The sequence below is a fragment of the Chlamydotis macqueenii genome, chromosome 17 (assembly GCF_036417535.1).
Source record: "Chlamydotis macqueenii isolate bChlMac1 chromosome 17, bChlMac1.mat, whole genome shotgun sequence".
Classification (NCBI taxonomy): Eukaryota; Metazoa; Chordata; class Aves; order Otidiformes; family Otididae; genus Chlamydotis; species Chlamydotis macqueenii.
Window position 1 is genome coordinate 11,547,370 of NC_141572.1, and position 27,889 is coordinate 11,575,258.

At 41.3% G+C, this 27,889-nt stretch overlaps 1 protein-coding gene across 2 annotated transcripts; it reads left to right on the forward strand.

Annotated features, from left to right (window-relative positions):
- Positions 1–1,601: 1,601 nt before the first annotated feature.
- On the forward strand, positions 1,602–25,595 carry PATZ1 (POZ/BTB and AT hook containing zinc finger 1). Of its 2 annotated transcripts, XM_086761728.1 has the most exons (6): positions 1,602–2,884; positions 5,278–5,341; positions 8,735–8,806; positions 11,185–11,356; positions 17,050–17,187; positions 19,064–25,595. In XM_086761728.1, exons 1-6 carry the CDS (start codon positions 1,602–1,604, stop codon positions 19,480–19,482), a joined length of 2,148 nt encoding a protein of 715 aa, XP_086617854.1. In that variant the 3' UTR covers positions 19,483–25,595. The 2 variants fall into 2 exon arrangements, with proteins under 2 accessions (XP_086617854.1, XP_086617855.1); XM_086761729.1 differs by lacking the exon at positions 8,735–8,806.
- The last annotated feature ends 2,294 nt before the right edge of the window (positions 25,596–27,889 follow it).

Sequence of the window (27,889 nt, forward strand, 5' to 3'; positions counted from 1 at the left end):
TTCAGCTGAAAATGAGTAATGATGATGATGTTGAAACAGAAGCTCTTCATAGAGAGACCTTGAGCGCACAGGGAAGATTCAGCACTAGGACAGTCCAGGCAACCCGCCGGTGAATTACAGCCGTGCCTTCGGGAGCGCTGCAGCTCGGGCCCGGGGAAGGCTGCTAACTTCAGGGGAGCGGCAGCCGGGCAGCGCTGGGGCGCGGGGTGCGCCGGCCGCCGTGGGAAAGCCCGGGCGGCGGGAGGCTCGGCGGGGCAGCGGTTCCCCCAACATGGAGGCAGGCACTCGGGGCTGTGCAATTGCCCGTGCCTCCCGCAGCCCCCGGCCCGCGAGTACCGTTTCTCCCAAATGCTCCCGAGAGGAGGGCATTTTTGCACTGGAAGAATTCCCGCTGTACCCCTTCCCTCCCCCACAATGCCGGCGCCTCGCTCGTTGAGTCAGGCTGAGAGTTGATCCTAGCACGGGGGGGAGGTGGGGGTGAGAAATGCAATGAAAGACCGGGGGGAGGCTGGGCTGCTCTGCAGCCCCTGGCCCCTCTGGGATCGGCGCTTCTCAGGCGAGGCAAGGAGGTGGGGGCCGCTCTGCGCCTCTGCAGCTCCGGGAGGGTTTGCATTGGACGATTTGTGCCTGGGGAGGGGGGGAGATGTTGCCTGCAGCCCCCCCCCGCCGGCCCCTCCTCCTCTCTCCAGCGGGAGGGGGGCCTGGGGGGCGAGCTTCAGCCCGGATATTTGGGGGAGGGGGCGAGCGCAGCCCCGCCGCCCCCGCGTGCCGCGGGCGGGGGCCTCGCTGCCGGCTCGGCATTGGAGGATCGGTGCTGGGGAAGGGGGAGACTGCAGCCCCCAGCCCCCGCGGGCGGGCGGGGTGGGGGCCGGCCTGCTGGCTCTGCCTGCTCTTGCATTGGCGGATGCGGGGAGGGAGGGGGGCAGGAAGCGGGGGGGCAGGGGGGAGCCCGAGTGGCTGGAGGGGGGGTCTCTATGAATAGGGTGGGGGTCTTCTCGGCCAAAGAAGAGAGGAAAGTTTGCGGCGTCGGTGGTGCGGGTGCAGCGAGGCGGGCGGGGCCCGGACCGGAGCCGGCGGCGGCGGCGGCGACGCTTGGTCGGGGAGCAGCAGCCGGGGGGCCCCCGCTGGATTTTTGTAGGGGGGGTGGTATCGCCCCCTCCTTCTCCTCCCCCCAGGGGTGAAAGTGCAAGAGGAAGTGCAGCCGCTGCCATCTTTCCTCCGCTCCAAACACACAGGGACGGACGGAGCCGGCAGCCCGGAGCCGCAGCCGCCGGAGCCCCCTCCCTCCCGGCTCGCTGCAGCCGCGCCGCGCACGCCCCTTCCCGCGGCGGCCTCCGCGGCCGCAGCGCCTCGTGGCGGCCGGGCCCGGGCGGAGCTCGCGCGCCGGCGGGCGCGGCGGCCCCGCGCGGCGCGCGCCCCTCCGCCGCCCGAGCCTTTTGTCTCGCCCCCCCCTCCCTGCAATCCCCTCGCGCTGTGCAGGGAGCGCAGCGCGCGCCGCCGCCGTCGGCCCGGACAGGGGCGGGGAGCAGGAGGCGGCGCGCGCCGCCCGGCGGCCTGAGAGCGCGCGCCCCCTGCGGGCGCCAGCGGGGCGGCGCAGCCCCATGGAGCGGGTGAGCGAGGCCGCCGCCTGCGGCCCCTCGTCGGGCTGCTACACGTACCAGGTGAGCCGGCACAGCGCCGACATGCTGCACAGCCTCAACCAGCAGCGCAAGAACGGCGGCCGCTTCTGCGACGTGCTCCTCCGCGTGGGCGACGAGAGCTTCCCGGCGCACCGGGCGGTGCTGGCGGCTTGCAGCGAGTACTTCGAGTCGGTGTTCAGCGCGCAGCTGGGCGACGGGGCAGGTGGCGGCGGCGCGGAGGGGGGCGCAGCGGAGGCGGCGGCGGCCGGCGGGGCTGCGGCGGCGGCCGGCGGGGCCGCCGGGGGCGGGCGGGAGCTGGAGATGCACACCATCAGCTCCAAGGTGTTCGGAGACATCCTGGACTTCGCCTACACGTCGCGCATCGTGGTGCGGCTGGAGAGCTTCCCGGAGCTCATGACGGCTGCCAAGTTCCTGCTGATGCGGTCCGTGATTGACATCTGCCAGGAGGTCATCAAGCAGTCCAATGTGCAGATCCTCGTGCCCCCCACGCGCCCCGACATTATGCTCTTCCGTCCGGGGGCTGCGGACCTTGGCTTCCCTCTTGACATGACCAACGGTGCCTCTTTGGCGCCCAATGGCAACGGAATTGCTGGTATGCCCGAAGACGAGGCCACGCGGGCTGCGCTCACCGCTGCACAGTCCTCCCTGCCTGTTCTGCAGGGCGTGGACCGCCTGCCCATGGTGGCAGGACCTCTGTCCCCACCGCTGCTGGCCTCACCCTTCCAGAATGTTGCTGCTAGTGCCCCCACTTTAAGCACCAAGAGGGGCAGAGGGCGTCCCCGTAAAGCCAATCTCTTGGACTCCATGATGTTTGGTACCCCAGGGGGTCTGCGAGAGGCCGGTATCCTGCCTTGTGGCCTCTGTGGGAAAGTGTTTACGGATGCTAATCGTCTTCGTCAGCATGAGGCTCAACACGGGGTGACAAGCTTACAGCTCGGCTACATAGACATCCCACCCCCAAGACTGGGTGAAAATGGTGTCCCTGGTCAGGATGACCCTGATGCACCTCGAAAAAGAAGCAGGACGAGGAAACAGGTGGCCTGTGAGATCTGTGGCAAGATTTTTCGGGACGTGTACCACCTGAATCGGCACAAGCTGTCACACTCTGGCGAGAAGCCTTACTCTTGTCCAGTGTGTGGCTTACGGTTCAAGCGGAAAGACAGGATGTCCTATCATGTTCGATCTCACGATGGCTCTGTGGGAAAGCCCTACATCTGCCAGAGCTGTGGAAAAGGCTTTTCCAGGTAAGAGGGTACTTACAAGGACCGTAGACACAAACGGAGACCTAGGATGTTGTCTTTCCTATCTCTTGGGAAACAAGAACAATTTGTACTTAGGATAGTTTAACTGTTCCATTTTAAAATATCCCAAGAAATGAGACTTCTGTCATTCCCGCTGGGACACTGTTCTACAGTCTCTTGAAAGGGTTTAAAAGTAATTAAGACGCAGAACTGAGAGTCAGCTGGCTTCTGGGTAACATTCCCAGCTTTGTCCCAGGGCTGGTGTATGGGTGTCCTTGGGCAAATGACTTAGTCTCTCCCTCAGAGGACTCCTCTGTGAAATGGGTGTTGAGATAGTTACCTTCCTCACAGAAGTGTCTTGAGGCTGCTGGATTTGCAGGTAGTTTGAAGGTGCTGTTGAAGTGCAAAATATTAATACATCTCAAGAATATTATTTTTCTCGTATCCATTTTAAATTTTCTTTTTCTTAACTTCCCTTCATTTCTCTTAGTTCGTAATGTTTTTTATCACCCAAATGTGAAGGAAGAGGTGAGATTTCAAAGGCTGCAGCATCAAGTATCTTTTAATACATGATCTTTGTGTCCTTTGGGTTTACATCCTTCTGAAGGGGATCCTGTTTCTGCCCTGCAACATACGTAAGATCTGTGCATTTAATGTTGCTGATTTTTCGTTGTCGCTGTTTGTGGGAGTTAATTTAATAAGTAGTTTGATACACGTAGTCGTGTTAGTGGTATCTTATAGTCGGAGCTGATGAATTTGCAACTTTTTTGGAAGTTTGATGCTCGCTTTGAGACTAGAAGTAGTGGGGGGAGGGGGATGCCTACACCCTGTGTTACTTTTTAGCAGTAGTCGGTTTGCTCTAAGGGCGGGGAAGGAGTCGAGATACGAAAACAAATCAAAAGGCTTCTAGGGCTAGAATTGTCCCGGCTATGTAAATGTGGGAATTGTGCCCCTGATAGCTCTCTTTTTGATAGAGGGACTTTTTGTTACTGAACTAAATTCAGAAAATGTAGGCCCTTTCTCTCCCCCCCCCTTTTTTTTTTTTAAATCAGCAATAATTAGAAGTGCTGATTTAGAAGTTGCAGCAATAAGGACTGCAAATTTAGTGATGGAAAGTCATAAAATGAACATTTCATCTGCAGCTAGAAGTGAAAGTATTTTTCTTATTATAGTGCTACCTGGGATCATCTGCCAATTTTTATACACAGTTAAAGATTTCTGCTGTTGCTGTATGAATGGTTTTTGTCAATGGGGGAAAGTGAAAGAGACATGCTGAGTTCTCATTTTTCCCAGTATGTTAATGTGAACAGGCAGGAATGCTGCTACAAAAGTAAACAACAACAACGTCTACACATCTTTGTAAAATCAAAGTATGAATGAAAAGTAGAGACTGTTTAAGTTTCACTATTCAGTCGCAGGAGCAGCCGAAGGAAGTTGGAAGCCCGATGTCTAATTTTAGCATCCTTTTCTTCATTCAGTGGGGCAGCACGTGAGGTTGCTAGGCTTGAAGTACCTAGAAGGACCCCCAACCAGTCTTTCCGGTTACACTGCTCCAGCCCACTTGCTGGAGCATCAGGTTTAACAGCCTGACTGCAAAGTTCAGTCTATTTTCTGTCTGCAGTGCGTGAATTCCATCCTGCGCCCTCTCATTGGCGCAGCTGGAAAGTTGGGGGAGGAGAGGGTGGAGAACTTGTTTCCAAGCAGTTTTGGCCTCATACAATGAAAAGCTTTCTTGCCACTGGGAGAAACTCCCACCAGGAAAATCTGCAGCTATTCAGTCCTCTTGTCTTCAAAGCAGGCTGATTGTGAAGAATGGTCTTTTTTTTCAGTAATAATTTGCTCTTCCATTGCACCTTCTAGTTGGGACCTTCAGAGCACTTTATTTGTATTAATGCAGTCTCCCCACCAAGTTGTGAGTTAGGACAGTATTTTTTTTGTCTTCCTGGTGGAAAACGTGTCACAGCAACAGAGTTCAGTCAGTCTTTTGGCACAGAGGTGCTTAAAGTTGGCTTCTTACATCCGTGTTTGGGACATAAACCAAAAAGGTCTGATTTTTCAAATATTCAGCAACTGTAAATCAAAGTGCCCAGATTGTCAAGATTTAAGTAGGATTTTGGAAGAGGACATGCGGGCTTGAAAACTGTGGCTTGTATTTCCTGATTTCTCTGATCATTCAGTCGTAATTTCTTCCTGAGAAAACGCTACCTTTTTAGCAAGTTGGAGAGAGTACTTACCAAGGTAGAGTCCCAGCTGCTGGTGATCTGGTTGTTGGAAAGTTAAGTATCACGCTATGCTCATAATAGATCCACAACTGGGATTTTTTTTTTTTTTTGTTAGAATTGTAAGTTTATTTTTAGTATTTGTTTTAAGTGTGCTTATGTGTATTTTCTTTTAAGGCCAGACCACTTGAACGGACACATCAAACAGGTGCATACCTCAGAGAGACCTCACAAATGTCAGGTAGGAGCTGGAGGGGTTTAGACTGATGTGTGGGTAATCTTTGTCATGGCATTTATGTGTGGAGACAATTATGGAATATACTTAAAGTACTATGTGTGTGTGAATTGGGATAAATGTTTGTAAATAACAGCATTCAACAGTGACAGCTGCTTTACATCCCTCCTGTCTCCCAGCCCCTTCTGTCATCTACAGTTCTGGTCCTCCTGCTTCCCTCCCCTTCTACCAGATGTTCTTCCCTGCTGTTCTATCCCAGTCTCACCCTGGATCTCTTACCCAGCCACCTTGTTCCTGGGCTGAGAGTCAATGTCACAGATTATTCCCTCCATACAACTCCTGCCTGGCTTTTTTATTTTTATTATTATTGCAGTTGTTGCCAAAAGGAGGCTCCAATGCTGACTTCTTCTTCTTCTTTTTTTTTTTTTTTTTTTTTTTTTAGAATAATGTCAAATAAACTTGGTAAATTATCATAACTTGCCAAGATAGTCTTTTTTTTTATCACGTAGCCTTCAGAACATTGCACTGAGCAAAATTGGAAGCTTTTTTTTTTATTCTAGGGAGACTATAGATAACAGCATCACAGTATCCTGTCCAATACAAGGTCATAATGTTTTGTATATCTTTTTTTTTACAGTTAATAATTATTCATTATGATTTGAAAGATCAAATCAAGAAAGTTACTTTGTAATTCATTTGTAGAGAGATTTAAAAGGTGCCTGGAAATATTTATTAAAACCAAAGTTGAGAATCACCGTCCACTATCACCCACTGCCTTCACATAGTTGTTGAGCAGACTTCAAAAACATTTGTTGGGCTAACAGTCTCCATGCTTGGTCTCTGAAGAAACAATTATTTAATTATTTATTTAAATAAATTTGGAGCAAGATAATTTTCATTTTCTTTGAAGACAGTGAAGTTTAGAGGATTTTTTTTTTTCTTCTATAATTTTTTACCGCATTTCAACCTAGTCAGTGCTACATGACTGCTATTTCCAGAGCTGTGGTTTTTTTCCCCATCTCTGGACACACCTCTCCTATGTTTTCTCCAAACTGTGAGAGTTTTTAAACCTTTTGCAACTTTAATAGTTCAGTGAATGTTTTTTTTTTTTCAGACATCTAGAGCCATCTAAAGGTTTTGTTGAGCTCCATATGATCTGTGGAAGCCCAGACCTTTGAAAATCAGACCATAAAGCCTTCACATTGATTTAGCTGCATATCCTAAATAAAGCCTTAGATTGGTTTAAGCTTCCTCAGATGACTTAGGGGTTATAGATTTATATAAATTGGAAAATTTCACTCATAAAAAGACTTCATGATTTGGGGATAGCAGGGGGTCTGGGTGGATGAACTGAAGATGACTACAAATTATTTCCATAAGCATTTGTTTGTGTGCAGGTACAAAAAACAAATGTTTAGGTCCCAACATAGAGAAACTTGTCAGTCTTTTGCCAGTTGATATCAAGGTTACTGAACCAACACAGTTTATGAATAATGTTGATAGACATGAATTGTCCTTTGCCAACTGATATCTGGTAATGTTTTAAATAGTTTTTGGATTGATTTAAGACTATTGTATTCGCACTCTGTAAGTATGAATCAGAGGATACACTAAGAGCGAGAAAGTCAAGAAATATGGAAGCTAAGATTGTACAGCCAAGGTCAACTTCATCTTCTTGCACACATGTGTTTGTGATAGCAATTTCTAAGAACAGTCTTTCTCATTGTGTGTTGTTTAAAGCCATAATACTGTATGCACTGTTCATTTCAGTTAAAAGGTATAGGCTGTAGGTTACAAGCATCTGAACAGAGTTGAGATTGTCATTCAGGGTTGGTTTGTTCTTGATTTTTGACTGCTTAACCCTGCAAAGTTATTTTTTCATGAATCTTAAGATGTAGAAAATTGTTCAAGAGCTGTTGTGTGTCTTTGCAAAAAATATTCATCATATCCTGTCAGATGTAGATAGTAATCTTTAAATATGCACCGATCTGATATGCATGGTACAAACCACGGAAGGGATGCTATCACACTGAAAATTTGTTTCTAATCTGAAAGCTGATGTATAAATTGATAAAATTCTCGTTGTGATTATCTTATAATCAGTAAACACTTCTGTTCCATGATGTGTATCTAAACACGGAATCTGCCCACTAAGCAGGAAAATAGCTTAATCTTGGCATGTTGTTTCCCCATTTTCCATTCTCTTTTTTTCCATTGATTTTGATTTTGTTTGACAAATTAGCTCCCCATGAGAGTAGCATGAAAAGCATTGAGCATCTTTTTTGGATCTGTTGAGTTCCTGTTGAAAATTCCTGTTATTGTCATGCTTTGTTTATGTTTACTGTAAAGGAGAAGTACTCTATCGGTAAACAGAAAAGCTTTCCAGAAGCTTCTGTCACAGTGGCATTCTCGGAAGTGGTGCTCTGTTATGATTTAAACAAAATCCACTGGCCATTTACTTGAGCCCTCATGTATCTTTGCAAACCAGGGGGTATCTAATGTTTTGGTAATGTGGCATCATTACTGCATTTTGGACTACCAGCACAAAAGCATGAAGGTGTCAACCCAGCTTCAGAATAAATAAAATGAAACCATGAGAAGCAGGACAATTGTAAGTTCAACATCACTACACAGCTATAATTTTAAGTGCTCAGCATGTAATCCTGCACTCATCCCTCTAAAATAACAGTTGTGCTTCACAGATCTTCGAAAATCTGTCCCAAGTTCCAGCACCTGTAGCACCTGGTGCCAGGCAAAGACCTGATTCCAGCTTTTTAATTACTGTTAAAATAGATTCAGAGCAGGGAATGCCTCCACAGAGCCAAGGCAGCTGAGAAATCGGATCCAAGAAGTTGCTTTGGTGTCCAGACAAGACATCAAATGGCACTATGGATATTTTCCGCTGGATTGTTGGACTAGTGATTTTTTTTTTTTTTTTTTTTTTAAATCTGACAGTTGAGTTCTGGATGTAGGAGATGGGGTAAGTCAGTTCTCTGGCCATGATGGGATAGCTCAGTTTGCTGACTCTTCATGGGAAGGGGCGAAGCTGGGTTGTTGGCTTTTGAGTGTGAATGGTATGAAAGTTAGGGTGCAGTCTGGGAGGAAATGGTGATGTGAAAATCTGTGGATGCAAAAGAACAAGGGGAGAGTACGGAAGCTTACTCCTTCTCGGAGACAAGAGACAGGTTGTTATTAGAATCATAGAATGATAGAATGCTTCTGGCAATATAAATAAAAAAGATAAAAATGCAGGTTAAATTAAAGCACAACTTTTGACAAAAAGATCTATTTATTTAAGTAAACCTAAAATTGGCATCCCAAGTCCAGTGCTTTTCCCATTGATTTCAATGCAGAATGAGTTTCTTCCTGTCCTAATTTCTCTTACTTCCTGCCTATTAGCAGGAAAATGGCAGCCACCATGGAATAAGCTCAGAGACATCCACATCCATAGAAAAGGTGAAACTTCAAGAGGTATTTCTTAAATAATGTTTTTTAAACTTTATCTATATTCTTTTAAATCTATTTATATACCTGTGCAATGTTTGATAGAAAAGCACTGGAGAGTTTTCTTCTATGATTAACAATTAATGATAAATACTTAGCATTCATTTAGCACTTCACATCTTTTGTAAAATAAAACTTTTTTTTTTCCATCTATACCTTTTATAAATATTAACTATTTGAATATTAACTTTGGGGTTTTCTTTAAGCCTAGTCCTGTCTCCCGTTGTTATGATTCAGCTAAACTGGTTCTTGCTTTCTCCACTGGACTTAATTTTTTATTATTTTTTTAAGCTTCTTTGCAGATATATTTACTGTATAACTTAGGCAAAGGTGAACTTTGCACAATTCAGCAGCAAGAGTGAGAAATCAAGCACAGAAATTATTGTGTTGCCTTTCCCTAAGCTTTCGACTTGATAAGGTCAATATGGGACAGATACGGTTTTACTTCTGGCATCCCTGTATTTATGTGGTTTGTCTGCGGTCTGCTTTATCAACTAATGCATTCCCAGCGCTTTTGTACGGACGCTTACTATGGCTCAGTATTATTAGACTTACTGATGATGGATCTCTTGGCTGTCATCTTTGATTGTCTAGCTATGGATCTTTAGTTGATACCCAACAGATAGATTAGTATCAGTGCTGGAATCCTACCTTAAATGAGTGTTTACCTCTAAGAACGTTTTAGTAAGTGAAAGCTGCACCTGTTTTGCTCAGCGCTGTGTACTGAGATTTCAAATTAAGAGAAGTGTTTCATGTTCAAGAATTTGCCTCTTAATCTTCGCTACTTGTAATTGATGAATCTTTGTCTGGTGAGCTTAGTTAAACTGTGTGTATCACAGAAATCCACATAATTTTACTGTAGTCTTTTTAATTTCATTAAGTCCTGATCCTCTGAGGTGCTAAGTCTTGTGCTTGCTGCAGAGCAGACTCAGCTCTATAGCTGTTTACCATACTGAAGCATCTCACGGGAACGAACGAGTGTAAAGCCTGTTGAAATTGATAGGTACTTTTCATCTGCCTTCAATGTTTTCTGAATTAAGCTCTTGATTAACTAAATGATATAAAATTACATGGGTTATCCTCTTCTAGATTATCAGTTTCACTTATTTGAAGTTATAATTTTGTAATTTTACTAGGATTGTTACTTTAACAAGTCTATCTCCGTTGAAACAGTTGTTTAATTACACAGATATTTGAAAAGACAGAATATATCCAGTTCCCAAGTCATTTAATAGTCTCATGTTATCTCTTAGGGGGTTCTGGTTATACGTCTTAAAACTGCGTTATTTTATATAAAGATGCTATAAACAAAACACTGTACACTCTTTAATGTCACTGTTGCCTGCTTGGTTTGGTCATTCTAAAGTATGTTTGCTTTTGTTTTTCCTCTTACACTTGTGAGTAATGGTTTCAGACTGTATCTTTAATAACTTGTACAGTGTGTTGGTGGTGATTTATTTTCCTTCACGTTAGAGATAGAGCAAGCCTTTCAGAACTGCCAGGCGGTTGTCCTAGGCTATATACATGCATGCCTGCCAATTGCTATGATTATAAAAATGTGAGGGAGCCGTCCCTCATCTTATCATATGGATTATGTGTGGGAAGTGGGCAAATAGAATCGATATTATCTTACGCCAAATCAAGCTTTTTTCGTGGTAGCAAGTGGAATATGATACCTTGCTCAGGGGTAAGTTATAAACAGATTACAGTGTCATGCAGTTATTTTGATACCTGCTCAGTTCTGAGGCTTCACTTCTACAATTTGTCTGTGCTACTGCTGTGGATACCAGGATGGCTCTTTTACTGTCCTTGTCATAATCTCATCCCAGCCAGTTCTCTGATGCTTTATTTGTATGTCTTAATACTTCAAAGGGATTCTGTGTACTGAAGTTAGATTGATCAGATCAAAGAGTAAAATTCAGGAAGGTGACAGAGAGGACATTTTGAGTGGTCTAAAGTTATTCTAATGGCTCAGTGAAATGGTAGAATTTATTGTAAATGGAATGAAGTGGTTTGTGCCATTTCTTTTATTAACTATTACCTAAACTTTTAGTATCTTTATCCTCAGAGAGGAGCTAAGGCCTTAGAACTCTAACTTGATTTAAGTTTTACTGTCTGTAGTGTGTTAGAGCTGTTTTCTTGCTTTCTTAATTCTTCCAAGTAGTAACATCACATCTTGTGCAGTATGTTGGTGATCTGAATTTTTTATTTGTGGGAAAATGGCTTGTGCGTAATGTCATTTGTGTGTTTGCACAGTCTATTCTATAAAGAATATTAAATATATTCAACAATATCAGTGCTTTTAGCAGAGTTGATGAGTCACATGGTTCTCATTATACCTGCAGACTTGTAATGCTTCCTTTGCCACTCGTGACCGACTGCGCTCACACCTAGCATGTCATGAAGACAAAGTTCCGTGCCAGGTGTGTGGGAAGTACTTGCGAGCAGCATATATGGCAGATCATTTGAAGAAACATAGTGAAGGACCAAGCAATTTCTGCACTATCTGTAACCGAGGTAATGAAGAAACTATTTTTTAATTTCAGTGGCACAAGACAGCACTTGAGGGAAGCTGTAAGGCTATGTGACTCTGCAACAGGAGGAGGTTATACCATACATGTGTACATGTTCTTTGTTTTTCTTATTGAATGCTTAATCTTGAAACTGATGGAGCTGTAGGTCTGGCCTTTTTACATGGCTGATAGTTCCTGAAGAAACTCAGTTTAGATCTGAAGCATATTGTTTCTAGACAGTTTTAAGAATTTTGTTTGCTAAATAGCCAGATCCCTAGAAAATAACCATATGTTGCCTTGCTGTTATTTACCATACACCTTTTTTTCTGTTAGACTTGAGTCGTTGCATTTGGTTTGGAAGAAGAATCTTTGAAATACACACTAAGTTGAAAATCATACACTGTACATTAAAAAAATCTATATTATATTATCAGTCTTGCTTAACCTCCTGGTGCAGCAGTAGAGTCAAGCTGCTTCTCCCTCTTAACCCAAGAAATGGCTTTGTATTAACATACATTTCTAAAATAAAATTTGTAAAGAACACTAGAAATGTGCTTTACCTTTATTTGTGCAAATACAGCTTTTCATAGAATTGTAGACTATGTCAAGTTGGAAGGGACCCGTAAAGATCATGGAGTCCGATTCCCTCCTTCTCGCAGGACGACCTAAAACTAAATGATATGACTAAGAGCTTTTGAAGCTTTTCCTTCTGTTTGTGGTACTCTTCAGTTGGAGAGAGTTGTAAATTTAGGCTTTGTGGAATGTAAGGCAAGCAAGGAAAAATAATCTTGACTTACTGGTGTCTTTTTTTTTGAATGATTAATACACAGCTTCAAAATACATTGTTGGCTTACACAGGCGTACATGCCTAGTAAGCGTAGGGAGAGGTTGCTGCAGTATTTTTGGGATCTTGTTTTTTCTGATGAGTAATTTTTTTATGATATGTGTTCCCTTTTCTAATTTAAGAGAGGTGAAATCTGTTGAGAGCACAAAGCTGTTCTGTATTTAATGTGAGGACTGTACGGGGAGCTTTTGGATGACTGGGAGTTGATGTGATGAGTACTGAGACACACTAAATTGCAAGGGAGGTATTTCCAGTAGTTGAACCGTCTGTTAGGTCCCAAAAGCGATGTTAACAGTTCCAGTGGAAAAGGCATCTGGGTTGAAAAGCTTCAGATTATGAAGCTCCAGGTAGATGGTACAAAATGAAGCTTGGCCTCTTTTTCAGCTGAAGGCCTATCTTCTGCAAAACTGCTTAAGCTTATCTCCCTTATTGTTGTGGTAACAAAAAAGATCCAGGTGCTATTCTGCTCTCCGTCAGTTGAACATAGTGCCAAATGGAAACTCGTACGGGTTGGGAGGAATTGTCTTGTTCCCAAGATTTTTTTAAAGCTTGACTTTCAACTTAACTACCACTGGATGTCACTGCAGCTCTGTAAAAATTCAGCCAACATGACAAAGACAGATCAGGCATTCAAACAATGAAATGACTAAATCGTTTATTCACATTTTACAGGTTTAAATGTATAGTGGAAATTTAAATAAAATACACACTTCTCTGTAGAAGTATAGGGAACCTTTGTACAGCTAACTTTAAGCAACTGCTTTCTTCTTACAGTTTGTGTATTTCATATGTGTTGCCAGAATTTAGTCTTCTGTGAATTTCTGTTTACATCAGCACTTAGAAAATGTAATTAATCTGGTGAATTATTGTTAAATATCTACCCAGTGTTAAAATTCCTAGGAAAAGGAAGTTACAGACTAGATTTCTCAAGCAACTGTGTTATGAACTCATTGTTGTATATTGTGAATTTTTATTACAGATTTATGATCCATGACAGCAGAATTTTTAATCCAAAATATTCTAAAATCAAATTATAATTTTCATTATTTTAAATAGATGTCTTTTAAATTGTAGAGCCTGGCACGATTAAGGAGAGTGGAAAATTTCAGGATTAGAAATGTCTATTTGATAGGCATTGGTGCAGTCAGAAGCTACGCGCTGTCCCTCCAGCTGCGATTGTGCTGTGGCTGTGGTGCTTGTGCAATGGGATTTTGTTTTATTCTTCCCTCAGCTAACGTGCTGGTGTATTTTTGAATTGGAACTTAGCTAGTGACGGATATAGTAATTGTCAAACAAGAATGCTCAGGCTGCTTGTAGAGAGAATTTTGGATGTTGGCCCACCAAAAAAAAAAAAAAGTGTATGAAAAAGTGACTCTTACACAGCTGAACATATCCTACTGTTAAAGACAATGCTTAGAATGCCTCAGTTTATCCCATCAGACTGAAGGCTTTTCTGTGGAACTTAATCAAGTGTCTCACGTTCTTTTAAATATTTAACAGATGTGGGAGATGGGAAACTCAGTACCTGAATGAAAGCAGTAGCCACTGGTTTGCCATGCCATGCATGTACCCATTCGCTGATTTTATTTATTTATTTATTTAACAAAATGGCAGTGTAATGTCCAAAAATTACTATCTGTGATCTGATCGTTTTTTTCCAGGTTATTTTCTTACCTGGAGTCTTTATTCTTAGAGTAGTTAAGGAAATGATCTTGTCAAATCAGGGAAGCTGCGCAGTGGGTTTTTTACTGGGATTTTCTGTTGGGTTTTTTTTTTTTTAAGAATTCATCTAATATGTACTTATGAAAACTAATCCTCACTTTTTAAGACAAATTCTCTTTAATCAGTTTAAATAAAAAAGACCTGCTTGTGCTTTATTGTTACCTGATCTTCTATTACCATCCTTAGGAACTTTATTTGCTTGTGTGGGCTTTTTCAGAGGAGTTAAGAGATTAATGACTTTGGCAAGTCTAGAACTGGTACTTTGAAGTAACATGTGCAACTCAGAAGATTCATTTTCAGACACGTGCATTGTTTGTTTCACAGAAATCGAATGAGTTAGGAGAAGGGTAAATAGTGCAATCACAAGTTAGATTTTTTTTTTTTTTTTTTTTTTAAACAATAAAATGAATTCTGGTCTATTTCATGGTGGATACAGAGTTGAGTAAAGCGAGACATGTTCTCCGGATGCTCCAGCTAAATACAAATTAGAATTTTTTTAAAAAGAGCATCTTGCAATTATTTCTATAGTTTTTTCTCCTTATAGCTAAGAGATCAAGCGATAGATCACATTTATATAAAGCAGATATTTTCCTCTCTATGCATGTCTTTAATGTTGGTTCCTCTGGTATGAAGAAATAATCTGCTCTGCAAAGCTGAGAGATATGTATGGGTAAAGCAATAAATACATTCCTTTTTTGAAAAATACTGCCACTTTATCCTCTGTATTAGCCTGACTTTGCTTTTAATGAGATTTTTAAAGGTAGAGGACTATTGTCTATGAATCCCTCATCTTCCTAGGACAGGCATTCATAATTAAAGTCTAGTGGGAAAAAAAAAAAAGTCCAGTGCTAAGTGCTTCAGAAAAAAAAATTAGGATAAAGACCAAAAAAAATCCTCTTTTTAAACAGTTTCCTATGAAGCAGTTGGCATTCTTACTGCTTTGATGGAAGCTGATGACTCACATGTTCATCTGCCAAGTGCATAAAGGGGAGCTAACACACTTTGCAGGCAGTTTTCATTCTATAAAACGATGTACTCTACAAATAGAATTGCAGAGTTTAGAAAAAATACTGTATAGCAGAGATTACAACTTCAGATTTTCCTGTGTCAACTGTAGTATAGAAAAACACTAAATACCTGAGTGTAGTCCTTTTTTTTTTTTAATGCTTGGCAGTGAGATTTTAATGCATTGCTACATCTCAGCATGCATGTGGTTATTATACATGTATGAAATAAGGGAAGTACCTTGTAGTTGGAAGTACCAGCATTGCATCTATACATTGTGTCCTTTTCTCTACCAAACACTGGTTCTTTCCATGTCTACAGTGAATTATTGGTATTTGGAAAAATATATTCTCTTGTGGGGTATTCAGGACAGCATTTTGTGTCTGAGGGTAGGTCTTGCACTATTTTGCAGTTAATTTCCTGGCTGACTTGGCCTAGGTGATTCTGCCCCATTTTATTTTGGGAGTCACATGTTCTTGGTTTCTGCAGTTGTGACGTTTCTACTTTTCTGTACTCTTATCTTCAACTCAGGGGTGTATAGTAACTATCCCTTGTTCATTCTCAGCAACCTGCCCTTTTTCCCCTTCAGCAGGTTGCTGTGGAGTTCTGTCATGCTCTGTAGGTCCTGTATATGTAGTTCTTAATAACCCCTGAATACTCTGATCCTGGCTTCGAAGAAAGGTCTGGGTAGAGGGATATTCTGTTGGGTAGGCACAGGGAATTCTAGTGTAAAGCCGCATTGGTTATTAAATTCAACACCTGAAACAACAGCTTCTGCCAGAAAATACACCCACAGAGGTCTGCCAGTATTGGTTTTGCATCCTACCTAATATATTATTATGTATCATCAAATGTAAATGCAGTTATATCACTATAAAAATGGCTTTACAGTAGCATATCTATTCATGTCTAAAGTGAAGGATTGGTATGAAAGTCCTCTTGCAAGGGCTTGTGCTGTAAATGCTGTATTGGTTTAAAAAAATCTAGGTCTTGGGTTTTCTCTATGCAGAAAGGGAACCTGGGACTCTGTGGTGGTGGAACTTGTGTTCTGAGTTGTTAAAGGAAAAATTTTCTAACATGGAAGTGCCATAATATTCTGTTAAAAACTTAATAGAAGTTAAGATGGTTGTTGATAGGCTTGCCTGTGTAGGAAGTCTTTAAAACTCTGTCCTCCTTGTGCTCTGTTTATGGTCCAAATGTACTACTGTTAATTGCACATCTTACCAAAATCTGAATTTAAAAACATTACAACATATACGTGGGATAATTTGTTGCATTAAAGGAAAAGGCCATATTTGTGAGACTTCACAAACAATTTTAAAAAGCACATGCACAATGTAAAAAACGGTTTTGTTCAGAAATCAGTTGTTTGAAATTCATGTTTTTCATTTAAGTGGTTTGGGCTTACAGATCAGAGCTAATAGAACTATTGAAATTTCATTTTAATTTTTTTTTTTGTTAACTGCAGACAAAATGAGTTTTATTATGTTTTTTAAAACTCAGGATGAGCTGAATGCAGGAAATGTTTTTCAAAAATTACTGTAGAACAAAATTGTATACCTTAAAAACTGAGTAGTTTTAGCTTTCTGCCTTCTATGAGTCACTATAAATGCCAGAAACCTAAGACAAAAGCACACTAAATGCCAAAGATGGGTGTTACTGACTGGCATTCCTTCAAATCTTAGCGGCATAAAATAAACTAATTTGAATTATCTTCCAAAGTATTACCAGAGGATAAAGGCATTTTTAATTAAAATAAATAAAACAGCACAAAAATGGTGAAGAAACATGGATGCCTTTTTGTATCATGTCTCTTCTTCCTTTTTTTCAATAAATTTTAATGTAATCTGCTAGTTTTGCTTACATAGGGTTTGTTTCTCAAGGAGGCTATTTTTTCATCATGACTTCCAAAAAGCAAACGAAGTCTAATGAAAGGGATGCTTTCCATTCATTACCTGATTATCTGTAGGAGTCCTACTTGAGCATGTTGTGGGTAACCAGAAATGAAGCTAGTATAATGGAACTTTGTAATAGAGAGTAGGAGCAAGAGAAAAATGAAAAGAACAGGGAAGGCAGATGTGTGTCTTTGCTGGTGGCAGGATCTCATCTCCTTTTATCTTGTTTAGGTTTCTCCTCTGCCTCCTACTTAAAGGTCCATGTTAAAACCCACCACGGTGTTCCCCTTCCCCAGGTCTCCAGGCACCAGGAGTCCATCCCGAATGGGGGAGCAGCGTTCCACTGCGTCAGGACCTATGGCATCAAAGGCAAGAGACTCGCTGCTCTGCACCTTGCTGCTCTGTGCAGAACTTTGTGTTGTGGGATGTTGGGCTGGGCAGGAGAAAAGGGAGGGAGGAAGGACAGGGAAATATTGGAGAAGGTTAGGGAGATGCAGAGAAATTACATAGCATCACATAGTATGTAATGTCTGTCCTTGGATAGCGGATTAACAAATCTGGTGGAAGGAGATAGACCTATAAGAGTACATGAATTTTTGGCAGCTTCTTTTTCATTTTAGAGATTGAAAAAGCCATGTTAGTTCATCTTGACCATCTTGGTAGGAGCAGTCAGTATTTGAATTTTTCCTGCGGGATGTAGATCCTGGATGGTTCCTTAGTCCCAACCCTGCTTGAATCTTGCATCAGTCAAACCATGTTTCTGATTTCTGGTGAAGGAAGGGGGAGCTGTAGAATGCAGTTCATAAATTCTTGAGCCATTAAAACAATATTCATCCTCAGGTTGATGAGTAGCAATGCAACTATCTGTGAAACTTTTTAATGGTGTTACTGGTGAGGAGAGGTAGAGGGTGATAAATAGTACTGCTACTTTTTTTTTTTGTTATTAACCTGCATTTAACTTCCTGGGGGAAAAAAAAAATAGATATTATTGTAAGAATAGCTAAAGAGTATTTAACTTGTGAATTTGTAAAACTGTGTGTTAATCTATGTAGAATAGCTTGCTTTTTTGCTTCTTGGTTTGAGCTGCCAATGTTCCTGATGAAGCTGAAATATCCGAGAATTCTTTAAAACTATGGTTGTTCCAAAAAGTTACATTTTTTTAATTCCCCAGTAGAAATCACAGCAGGCTGAGTTAAACAAAGTCTGTGCCAGTGGAAAGCTACAGTTGTGTAATTTTTTTTCTGTTGAACTTCTGTTGTAGTGTTACTACAGAAGCTCTTTGGTTGTGAGTGGTGTGCTGACTTAACAAGAGATTTACTCCAGCTCAGTGGTGTATTGATTTCATGCATATCCTGTTTGGTTTGTAATGCTGAGTCTAGAGCAGACCTGTCTTTTGGGTTGTGCCAAGTGGTTCTTTGGTCTTTTAGAGTTAATAGTAGATACAGCTTATTTGTATTCAGAGACTTGTTTAGGGAGTATGTCTAGGTTTCCCACGCTCATTCATATGCGCTGAGCAAAACGTGTGGACAAACTTTCTTGGCATAATACCAGAGGAGAATGGGGAGCACTCCAAACATACCAAAGGCTTTGCCAGGATATATATCCACATGACTTAAAATAGTGTCCCTAACCTCTCTCCCGTTTCATTCACGCTACAGTATTTAAAGATGGAACAATTTTATGTTATGAAGTTCACTTCTAACAGCATTGCACTTAACCTGTAAAAAAAGAGTTCCTCGAGACTAAATGGAATTGCAGTTCCTAAATTGCAGTAGCTCACTGCTGTTTTGATGAGTATTTCGAGGTTTCTTCACATCTTGCTGCAGCCTGTTATGCTTTATTAGGTTTCTAAGCTCTCCTGCAAAGTATCAACAATATTTCAGAAGTGTGGGAGTGACTTGTACAGTTAAACTCATCATTAGGTCCTTCTTTTCATAATGCCTGAGGTATAAGCATTGTGAGACATCTTTTGGATTAAAAAAAAAGTTATCTAAACCAGAGACCCATGATGTGTACATTCAGTATCATGACAAATCCATAATAAAAACCTGGATGTTGCTCTGATAGCATCCTGGTGGTTTGAAGGAGAAGGGCTTTAGAATATGAGGGATTGCAATGTTAAGTGTGTGTCATTCTATCATGACGGTCATTAATGAAATCAGGTGCTAACCAATATTTGGATGCATGTTAAATAATTTTTTTGGGAGATAAGATTCTGAAAACTTCTCTTTTCTTTTTCCTGTAGAAGGCCAGAAATGTTCACATTCGGACCCGATTGAGAGTTCTGATTCATACGGAGACCTCTCTGACACCAGTGACCTCAAGACTCCTGAGAAACAGAGCACCAATGGGTCCTTCTCATGTGACATGGCAGTCAGCAAAAACAAAATGGAGACGGAAGGAGAGAAGAAGTACCCTTGCCCTGAATGTGGCAGCTTTTTCAGATCAAAGTCTTACCTGAACAAACACATACAGAAAGTTCACGTCAGGGCCCTTGGTGGCCCATTGGGGGACCTTGGTCCTGCTCTAGGATCCCCCTTTTCACCCCAACAGAACATGTCTCTCCTGGAGTCGTTTGGGTTTCAGATCGTCCAGTCAGCATTTGCATCATCCCTAGTGGATCCAGAGGTCGACCAGCAACCAATGGGGCCAGAGGGGAAATGAGATCAGTTTGATCTTAACCAAGCAAAGCAGCAGTCTGGCTATAATGATAAGATGCTGTGAATGAAAGGAAATAATGAAATTTGGTTCTGTAGCTGAGAATTTTTTATTCATTTTAGCTTCCCTCTTTGTCTCATGCCCTACCCCACCTTTAAACCTTCACTGGAGAGAGGGAGAGAATGCTTCTTAGCTGATAAATTACAGAAGATGGTGACCTTGAATAGGAGACATGACCTAAAACACTAAGTGGAGCTTTAGAGGCTGCTGCTGGTGTTCATCATGATCTTCTAGAATAAACAAAAGTTGCCAGCACTGATCTGAGAATTAGCCAGTCCTAGTGACTGAGGCACCTGGGGAGCTACAGCTACAGGGAGCTATGCTTTTGTTCTCTCTCTGTTCCCCACCCTCCCTAACCTACCCCAGAAAAACAGTAAGTTTTAAAACCAGACCCATTATTGAATATAACATTAAGTAAAATGCCCCATGGTACCTAGCAATTACAATGCAGTTGTCCTTTTAAAACCATAAAAATTTAAAGAAGGCGAGAGAATTTGAACCCCTTCTGCCATTTGTGAGGCTGTGAGTGCTGCAGCAGGACAGAACTGCTGAGAAAAATCACCATTCAGAACAGGTTGGTTTTTGTTACTTTTAATCATTAAACTTGCTGTCAGGTTTTTTAATTCTCTATTATTATTTTAGGACCTGTTGTAATGAATTGCTACTGAAAAGCCAATCTGAGGCGATACACAGAGCACTCTAAAAGCAGCAGTCACATTAGGGTTAGTATTAATTTTTTTTTTTTTTTAGATGTACCATAATTAATAACTTGGCTAGTTGATTGTTTTACGTCTATGAAAGAAATAGTTTTATGAAAAAAAAAAAAAAGAAAAGGAAAAAAAAAAAAGGAAGGAAAAATACCATTGCAGTCTGGTTAACTGGTGCTCATTTTTCATGTGGGGACCTAGGATATAGACACGATCAGCTATCGGGTTAACACTATGTACCACTGACTTGTTTAGTGTGAATAAACCCAGAGGTTCGCAGAGTGATTTTGGTTTAATTGGATTGGACTCTATTAAAGAAGTTAGTATGTTACTTTGCATCCCCTTGTTTTGTCTGCTTTTTGAGCAATTTAGCCACCTGTCCAAAAGGTGTGCAAATGAGAACCAGTAAATAAGACCTTAATCCCTCTCTACACTGTTCTGTATTCTCAGTGACCTGGGCTTTTTGGCTACAGTCATGCTTTCCTGATCTCCCTCTAGTCAGGTTTGCGAAAGCCAGTCCGACTCCTTTCTTTTCCAAATAAGAAGTTTTCTACTATTAAGAAATGGGAATTGCAAACAGCATATTTCTGAAAAAGAATTGATTACAAAATACAAAGAAGCTGGGCTCTAGGCTGTTGGAGGTTCCATTTAATCTGAAAATACTACTTGTGCAGAAATAACATCCTTTCTTCCCATGTAACTTGTCAAGGTCTTATGTGTCAAATCCAGGTATAAATGTTGTTTAACACAGGGTTAGGAGTTAGGAATACTCTGAGTTATAATTATGGTTCTGCTGTTGATGCTCAAGGTCACATAGGACAGCTCACAGAATTTATTCCTTAATTTCCCATCTGTGAAGAGTTTTCTCAACATCGCAGTTGTGAGGGTTAATGAGCAAAGATTTAAGAAGTGATTTGGTAAACTAAGTTGCTATGTGTGCTGAATGTTTCTAGAAAGGCCACTCTGAAGAGCCCAAGTCCCACACCAAACTTGCGTTCTATGAAACTACAGCTATGTCTCCGTCATTAATACAGTGCTGGAGCAGGATAGACCACCTCAGACCAGGAGCTACATCCTCTGCAGGAGATATGTTTGTGTTAAATGTGAACATAGCCACAAACTGCTCTTGAGCCACAACTTGCATTGCCCAGGTGCTCCTAATCCAAACCCTGCAGCTAATGCATAACTGAAATAAGACACATTCCTGTTTTGTTTTTATATCAGAAGCATAGAGCCTTTTGTAAGTATATAGATTTTGGAATGACATTCTGAATTCTACAGACTTAGAAGCCCTAGCTTCTCTTTTGTAAGAAGCTACTTTTTTGTACTTGCTCTCGAGTATTATAAACCAAGGATGAATAATCAATGGCTTTCTCTTTATAGCACCAGCACTTTCTAAATTGAGAGCATGTTGCAGTGGACTTGATGTTTTGCTATTAATCTGTGTTGGGACATTGAAGGACATGTTCTTCTTTATTAATCTTCCCCCAGAATCCCTGGACTAGGTATGAGTCTCATTTAAAAGGGGAAAAAAAAAAAACAAAACCAAACCAACCCACCTTCAAACTACAGCTTCACAGAATTGCTATTGTTCTATTGGTAAGCTTAGTTGACAAGTAGAAACAGGACATTTCAGAAAGCTAACAAAATATTTTAAAATACCTTACAAATCAGTCCACAATGAGACAACACTGTAAGCTGTCAATCAAGCAAGTCAAGATAGAGCAGGCTTTCCAGTCAGCATAACAGTTTATTTGGGTTAGCAAAGGCAACTGCAGCCACTCTCATTTACTAATAGCTTGTATTCAAGCCACCAGGAAAATTTCTGTTGAATTGAGACTGTATTATGAAAGATAAGAGAAGTTTGTGTCCCCAGTGTTTCTATATGCACTCAAAGAGGGTGCAGTAGTCATAAAATTCAATTCTAAAAGCCAAGTCCAGAATATTTCCTTCCTACATTTAGCTGCACTGACTTTAGTGTTACTAGGGGGTTGAGTTTTGGCCATTTGTATCAGAATTTAATTTTGAACGCTACAGAATTTGACCAGATAAAACAACTTAAAAGCCTCTAACTAAAAAGGAAGCCCTCTAAAATACTAACTGTGCATTTTGCTTGTCAAAGAAAATGCTTACTAAGTTGTCATGAATACACTGAATGAGCGCTACTTACTTCTCAGTCTAGTGGACAGGGAAACAATGAGGCAGGAAGTTAACAATCCTGAAATGACAGTTCTAGATCATCCTAGTGTATATGGGAGAGATTTGCACCAACAGAAGAGACCGGTGCAGAGTAGTGCCAGCAGTAGGTTGGGCTGATCTTTAGCAGTGGTATTTCCAGAATTTTTTGCTTCTTTTGGGGCATATTGTTCTGTTCTGGATAGTAATTTAATCTACATGCAGTTTTTTTTGTATTCTGTACTTTGGGAAATGTCTGTTTCTCAGAGGACAGATCCGAACAGAAAACTCAGCATCATAACTTGAGTTGAAAGGGAAATACTTAACATGCCCTGAGCTGCAACCTCACTTAATTTGTTTCTATTACATTTTTAATTGGCATATCAGTGTATAGATGTTAGTTCTCATTTTGGACCAGCCCTCCTTTCCTTATCTTCTGTAGTGGGACTGCAATCCAGTGTTTGAGTCAGTGCACCTCTCTGCGAAGAAGGGAAGTTCATACAAATTTTTGTAATCAGAGTTGTAGTATCTCTTTGTATTATAGGAGTCCGTAAAACCCTCATCTGAGGCTCAGACCCTTGTGAATTTGGTATGATGAAAACATTTCCCATCATGTATAATCTAAACATAAAAGATAGACAAGATAGGAATAGATTATTATAGATGAATGAGTGGAATAAAAAACAAAGGACTAAAAACTGCTTGCATGCATGCTTAAGTGTTGTGTTGAATGTAGGAGCACAGACTTATCAGGCTGCTTTTGTTGCCTGGATTTATCTTTATGTACTGTTAATTCACGACAAATGCAAGGTAAAGCAAATTAATGTGAATTTTTTTCCCTCCTGAGTTAAATTAAGTGACATTACCTTGAATTTGTCATGTGCTAGATGTGTGCAAACAGACTTACTAGTGTGGCTCACCTGATGCATGGTAATGTGGTGCGTGTGAGCTCTCAATCTTGAGTGATTTGCCCATGATGACATGGGAAATTGATAGCAGAACCAGAAATTGAACACAGATTTTTCCTTCTCTCAATCCAGTGCCTTAACTATAGTAGGGCAAAGTATTATATGTTGGGGGATGACTGTTTTGTTTGTTTTTTAAAGCCTAGAACTGTACGATGGTGTGGAGTTGGTCTTCCTACCAATCTTTTGAATAATTGCAAATGCCCAGTCACAATTTTAGACCTGTTTGAGTGCCAGTGACTTAGGGAATATTTGTTATTTCCTACATATTCCCTGAAATTATTGTTCCTCCCTCAACTGCTGTTGGCAGTAAGGAATGACTTGAATAGAAGAGCAACTGTGTAACTGAATGTCTATCTAACTCAACTAATTGAATTGATAGTATGAAAGCTAACCTAGATTTTGTAGGCTCTGTTGTAACTTTAGTGTCTTGTTTTTTCACTAAATCTTTGTTCCTAGAAATCAGTATCTGAACTTATGTCTTGAGTCTGGAGTGGGGTACCACTCTTCAGCTTTTAATTTTTTTTAAGGTGCTTGCTTGAGGAAGTAGATGCCAAAGTGAACTTCAAAGAACTCCAGACTTCAATGTTGGAAGAATGCACGAAGAGCAAGAGCTCTCTTTGGGTTTCATGAGAGATAAATGAACAACGTAAAAAACAGCTACCAAAATTTTAAGTAATGGAACAGGAAAGGCTATTCTCTATCACCCACAAAAATTATCAGATATTTTCAATTGTTCAGCGTAGCAGAAACTCTGAGAGCAAGTGCCGAACAAAACCATGGAATGTGTTGCTTTTTCAGCATTATGAATATTTTAATGTAAATGAAGCCAGCTTTGTACCATTCACCTTTTGCCTGGGCACAGTACCTGAGTTTTAATTGAATAGAACATAAGCTCACAGTGAATCTCTGAGCTTATGCTCTTAGTTCCACCCTGAGACACAAAACAAATGATCAAAGAGGGAAAAAAAATAATAGGAGAACTTGAAAACAGATTCTGAAAGATTCCCGTGTCTTCTGAGAGAGTCCCATTTTTTTATCCTGAACATCCTTTTTAAAACAAGATCTTTCAGCTGTTGTGAATGAGCCTTTGGGAACAGATCTGGCTTTCGTCCCAATCTGCTGCTCCATGTCCCTGTAAGAAGGCAGTGTTTTTCTGGAGCACTGAGCCTGGCACCTGGAGGGAAGCCGTGCTCCTGGGCTGCAGCCTGAGACCACATTTACTGTAGCAGAATGAGCAGCAACAACATTGGCATAATGTCATCCTGCCTGCTCCCTTGGACATCTTCACCCTGCACACTTTCCTATGCCAGTGCGTGTACCTAGTCAGATGTGAAGTGGTGCAGAACAGGAGCAGGAACCCTGTGTGAAAGGGGTTGTGATGATGGCTGGAATGGTTAAAGCATGTTAATGGAAAAACCACAGCTGTTTGCTCTGTGGTAGCGGATAACGACCGCCTGCTTGTAAAGGATTAACACCTTGTGTCATCTCTAGCCTCTTCCTGTGTTTTGTTCCCATCTATAAAATCAGATTATGATAACCCTTGGGTAAGAATCTTTCAAGATTTGATCAGTGTTCCAAATTGTGCTGCTGAACTCTGCTACAGACATTTGGCCTCACTAACTTCAGATGTAATGCAAAGTTAAACATTTGCTTACACTTCTCCTGAAAAGTTAAATATTTAAATGAATATGAAGCCTGCCTGGCACTATTGATCTGCTTCTCAGGGCTCATGTGAATGAAGGTTTTCCTGGGTGCCAATCTACTTGTACTGCAGTTTTGGAGACCTGGAAGCGCTCTTGAGCTGAGGTGTGCTGAAGGAAGGAGGTAACTGGTGTCTCACTGATGTTCCAGTGACTCCCTCGCAGCTCCTGGGTTCCATGTGGACCATGGGGTCACTTCATACAGCCACTGGCAGCCGTAAATGCTCTTGAGCCTCTTGCAGTCACACAGTGAGCCTGGGTAAGTGCTTTTATAATGAATCAGTCTCATGCTTGCGAATAGCTTTTTGGCTGCTGTGTCTACAAACTGGTGCCTTCTCCAGGCAATTTTTACCAGCCCCCTGCAAAGTTGTCAGACTGACTGCTGGCTCTTAAATAATGAACCAAGCCTTGCTCTTGGGGTCAGAATTTCTCTTCAGTACTGTTGTAATCTGAAAGTTTGCTGCAATTAGCACATAGCATGAGAGAGAAAATAAAAGGCTGTTCTCAGATGTCCTGTAGAGTGAACAACTGAAACATGAGTGTGGGATGAGCCAGGAAAACTGGCATTTTTCCCTGGCTGCACGCTGTATGGAAGAGACAGTGCCTTGGAAGGGAAGGAGCAGAAAAGTTTGCCGCTGGCTCTGATGAATACCAACCCTGCTTCCACTGAAGTTGTTGGGAATCCTCCCATTGCCTTCAGTGTGAGCAAGAAAGGATCTTAGGTGAGAATGGATGACTCTTTCCCTACTTGAATGAAGTCTCTTGCCTATTTATGGGCCTGCTTCTATTGAAACCGAGCCTGTTTTAGCCTTTTTGGGTTCTTAGGGACCTGTTTGTATAAAGCAACTTACCTACCTATCTTTTTTTTTTTTTTTTCCTATTGTGTGTATTTTTTTGTATGTTCTGTTGGAAGGTGAAGCCTCTGTAGAAGGGGATACAAAAATTGATTTTTAAATAGTAATAAACCAAAAGAGAATTAAACTCTGCAGGCTGCATGCATTCATTTCCTGGAGATGGAGAGCAGAGACCATGAGTGCACACAGAGACAGTCTGCATTTCTAGTACCTCAACATCTTCTGCTTTTCAGGGACCATTCCTGCCCTCGGCCATCTCCACAGCGCTGTATGAAAACACATAGTGTCATGGGCAGGTTGCAACTTTGTGTATCAGGATGGCCTTATTTCAACTAGAAAATCCTTTCTCTGGTGCTGTGTGATGAGAAGTCTTACATTCTTTTAGCATAAGCGGATGAAGTAACAAGTTACATGAAATTTGGTATTGTCCTCATTGAATACCTGGAAGGTACTGAAAATAAAAATGAGACAGGATATATAAATATATTCTTGCAATGTTTCTGGTCTGCCTACCTCAGGTGCTAGGTCATTACTCAAATGCACTGTGTTCTAGCTCAATAGCCTGATACTCTAAAGCAATAAGTGAAGTACGAGGTGCAACTTTACTAAGCCTTTGTTCCTTCCTAGTCTTTTTGCCTCCTTGTGTGTTACCAGTTTAAGCCTTAACTTTCTAAAACAATGCCAAACTCAAAACCAAAATAGCAACACAGGTTGGCCCTGTTCTGTATACACACTTAAGGAACAGAGCCTTTGCTTGTGTAAATAGATGTAAAAAAAAGTCCACGTGCATATATATGAGAGTCATGACAAAGGCTATCTTTGCACGCCTATGGCGCGTGTGCAGCTCAAAGAGAAAATCAAGAGGTTTGCCTTTCTACACAGGAAAGAAAGGGCAACTTCCCAAAATAAACAACTCCTCCCATAGCCTTCAGGCAAACACCTGTGAAGAGAGCCGTCTTTCACAGTACCTATGTGCCAATGGTTTTATCTGCTTTCAGGTCAGCTAAGAAAATAAAATCCAGAGGTGAGAGCTCTGCATTGTAGATGTCCATGAATCCTGCACTTTTATGAGGAAACACTAGTACCTGCTGAAAGGTTTGGTCTCTGCTTCTCTGCTCACATGTTCAGTTACAAAGAGACCCATTATAAAATGGATCTCTGCTCAGCTCTCAAAACCCTAGGTAGATAAGAAAATAAGTGTTTTGTTTTGTTTTGGTTTTTTTTATGTGTACAAGTTTATAACTTTATTGCCTTTCTGTTGATATGGGATGTAGGTTGCTTGCTTATAATGAGTGGTTGTGCTGTTTAGACATGGTGTATTTTTCACAGGAACTGGAAGTTTTGCATATTTAAGTGTAAATCTGTAACCTCATGCTTTCCCCAACAGAATCTAAGTCTTACTTTCATAATATTCCATTATTATTGAAGTTTAAACAGCAGAGTTTTGGGCTGTCACTTCTGTTTGACAGTGAAATCACCTTCCGTGGTGAGTGAAAGATTGGTAGGAGGAGATTTAATAGTCCCGTCCAATTCTCTGGAAGTTAATTTGAACAGATATCCAAACAGAAATCTTTATTCCCTTTGACCCAAATTTCCAGATGTTTTGATGCTGCCTGTTTCATGTTTCTCATGTGCAGATAAACCATTATTTTTAGATCGATGTTTTCAAACAAGAATGAGTGTTGGTTTATCTGACTGCTTAGCTTTGCTAGTTACTGCTGTGCACAACAGTGAATTAAGAAACAAGAAAGCTACAAAGGTACTTCCATACCTTAAAAAACCCAAACCAAACAACACAAAACATTCTATTTTTCTTCCTGCAAATAAGCATTAATGCTTTTTTTCCTTTTCATTTAAGTCAGCACTACGCATGTAGAACTTTAGAACATCTTAAGACCTTCCATGCATATCCCTCTTCATGATTCCTGCCCCTTGAATATAATTTCGTA

Coding starts and splice junctions, on each gene's coding strand:
- PATZ1 (XM_086761728.1), top strand. CDS start 1,602: ATGGAGCGGGTGAGCGAGGCCGCCGCCTGCGGCCCCTCGTCGGGCTGC. Junction 2,885..5,277: donor TGTGGAAAAGGCTTTTCCAG/GTAAGAGGGTAC, acceptor TTTTCTTTTAAG/GCCAGACCACTTGAACGGAC. Junction 5,342..8,734: donor AGAGACCTCACAAATGTCAG/GTAGGAGCTGGA, acceptor CCTGCCTATTAG/CAGGAAAATGGCAGCCACCA.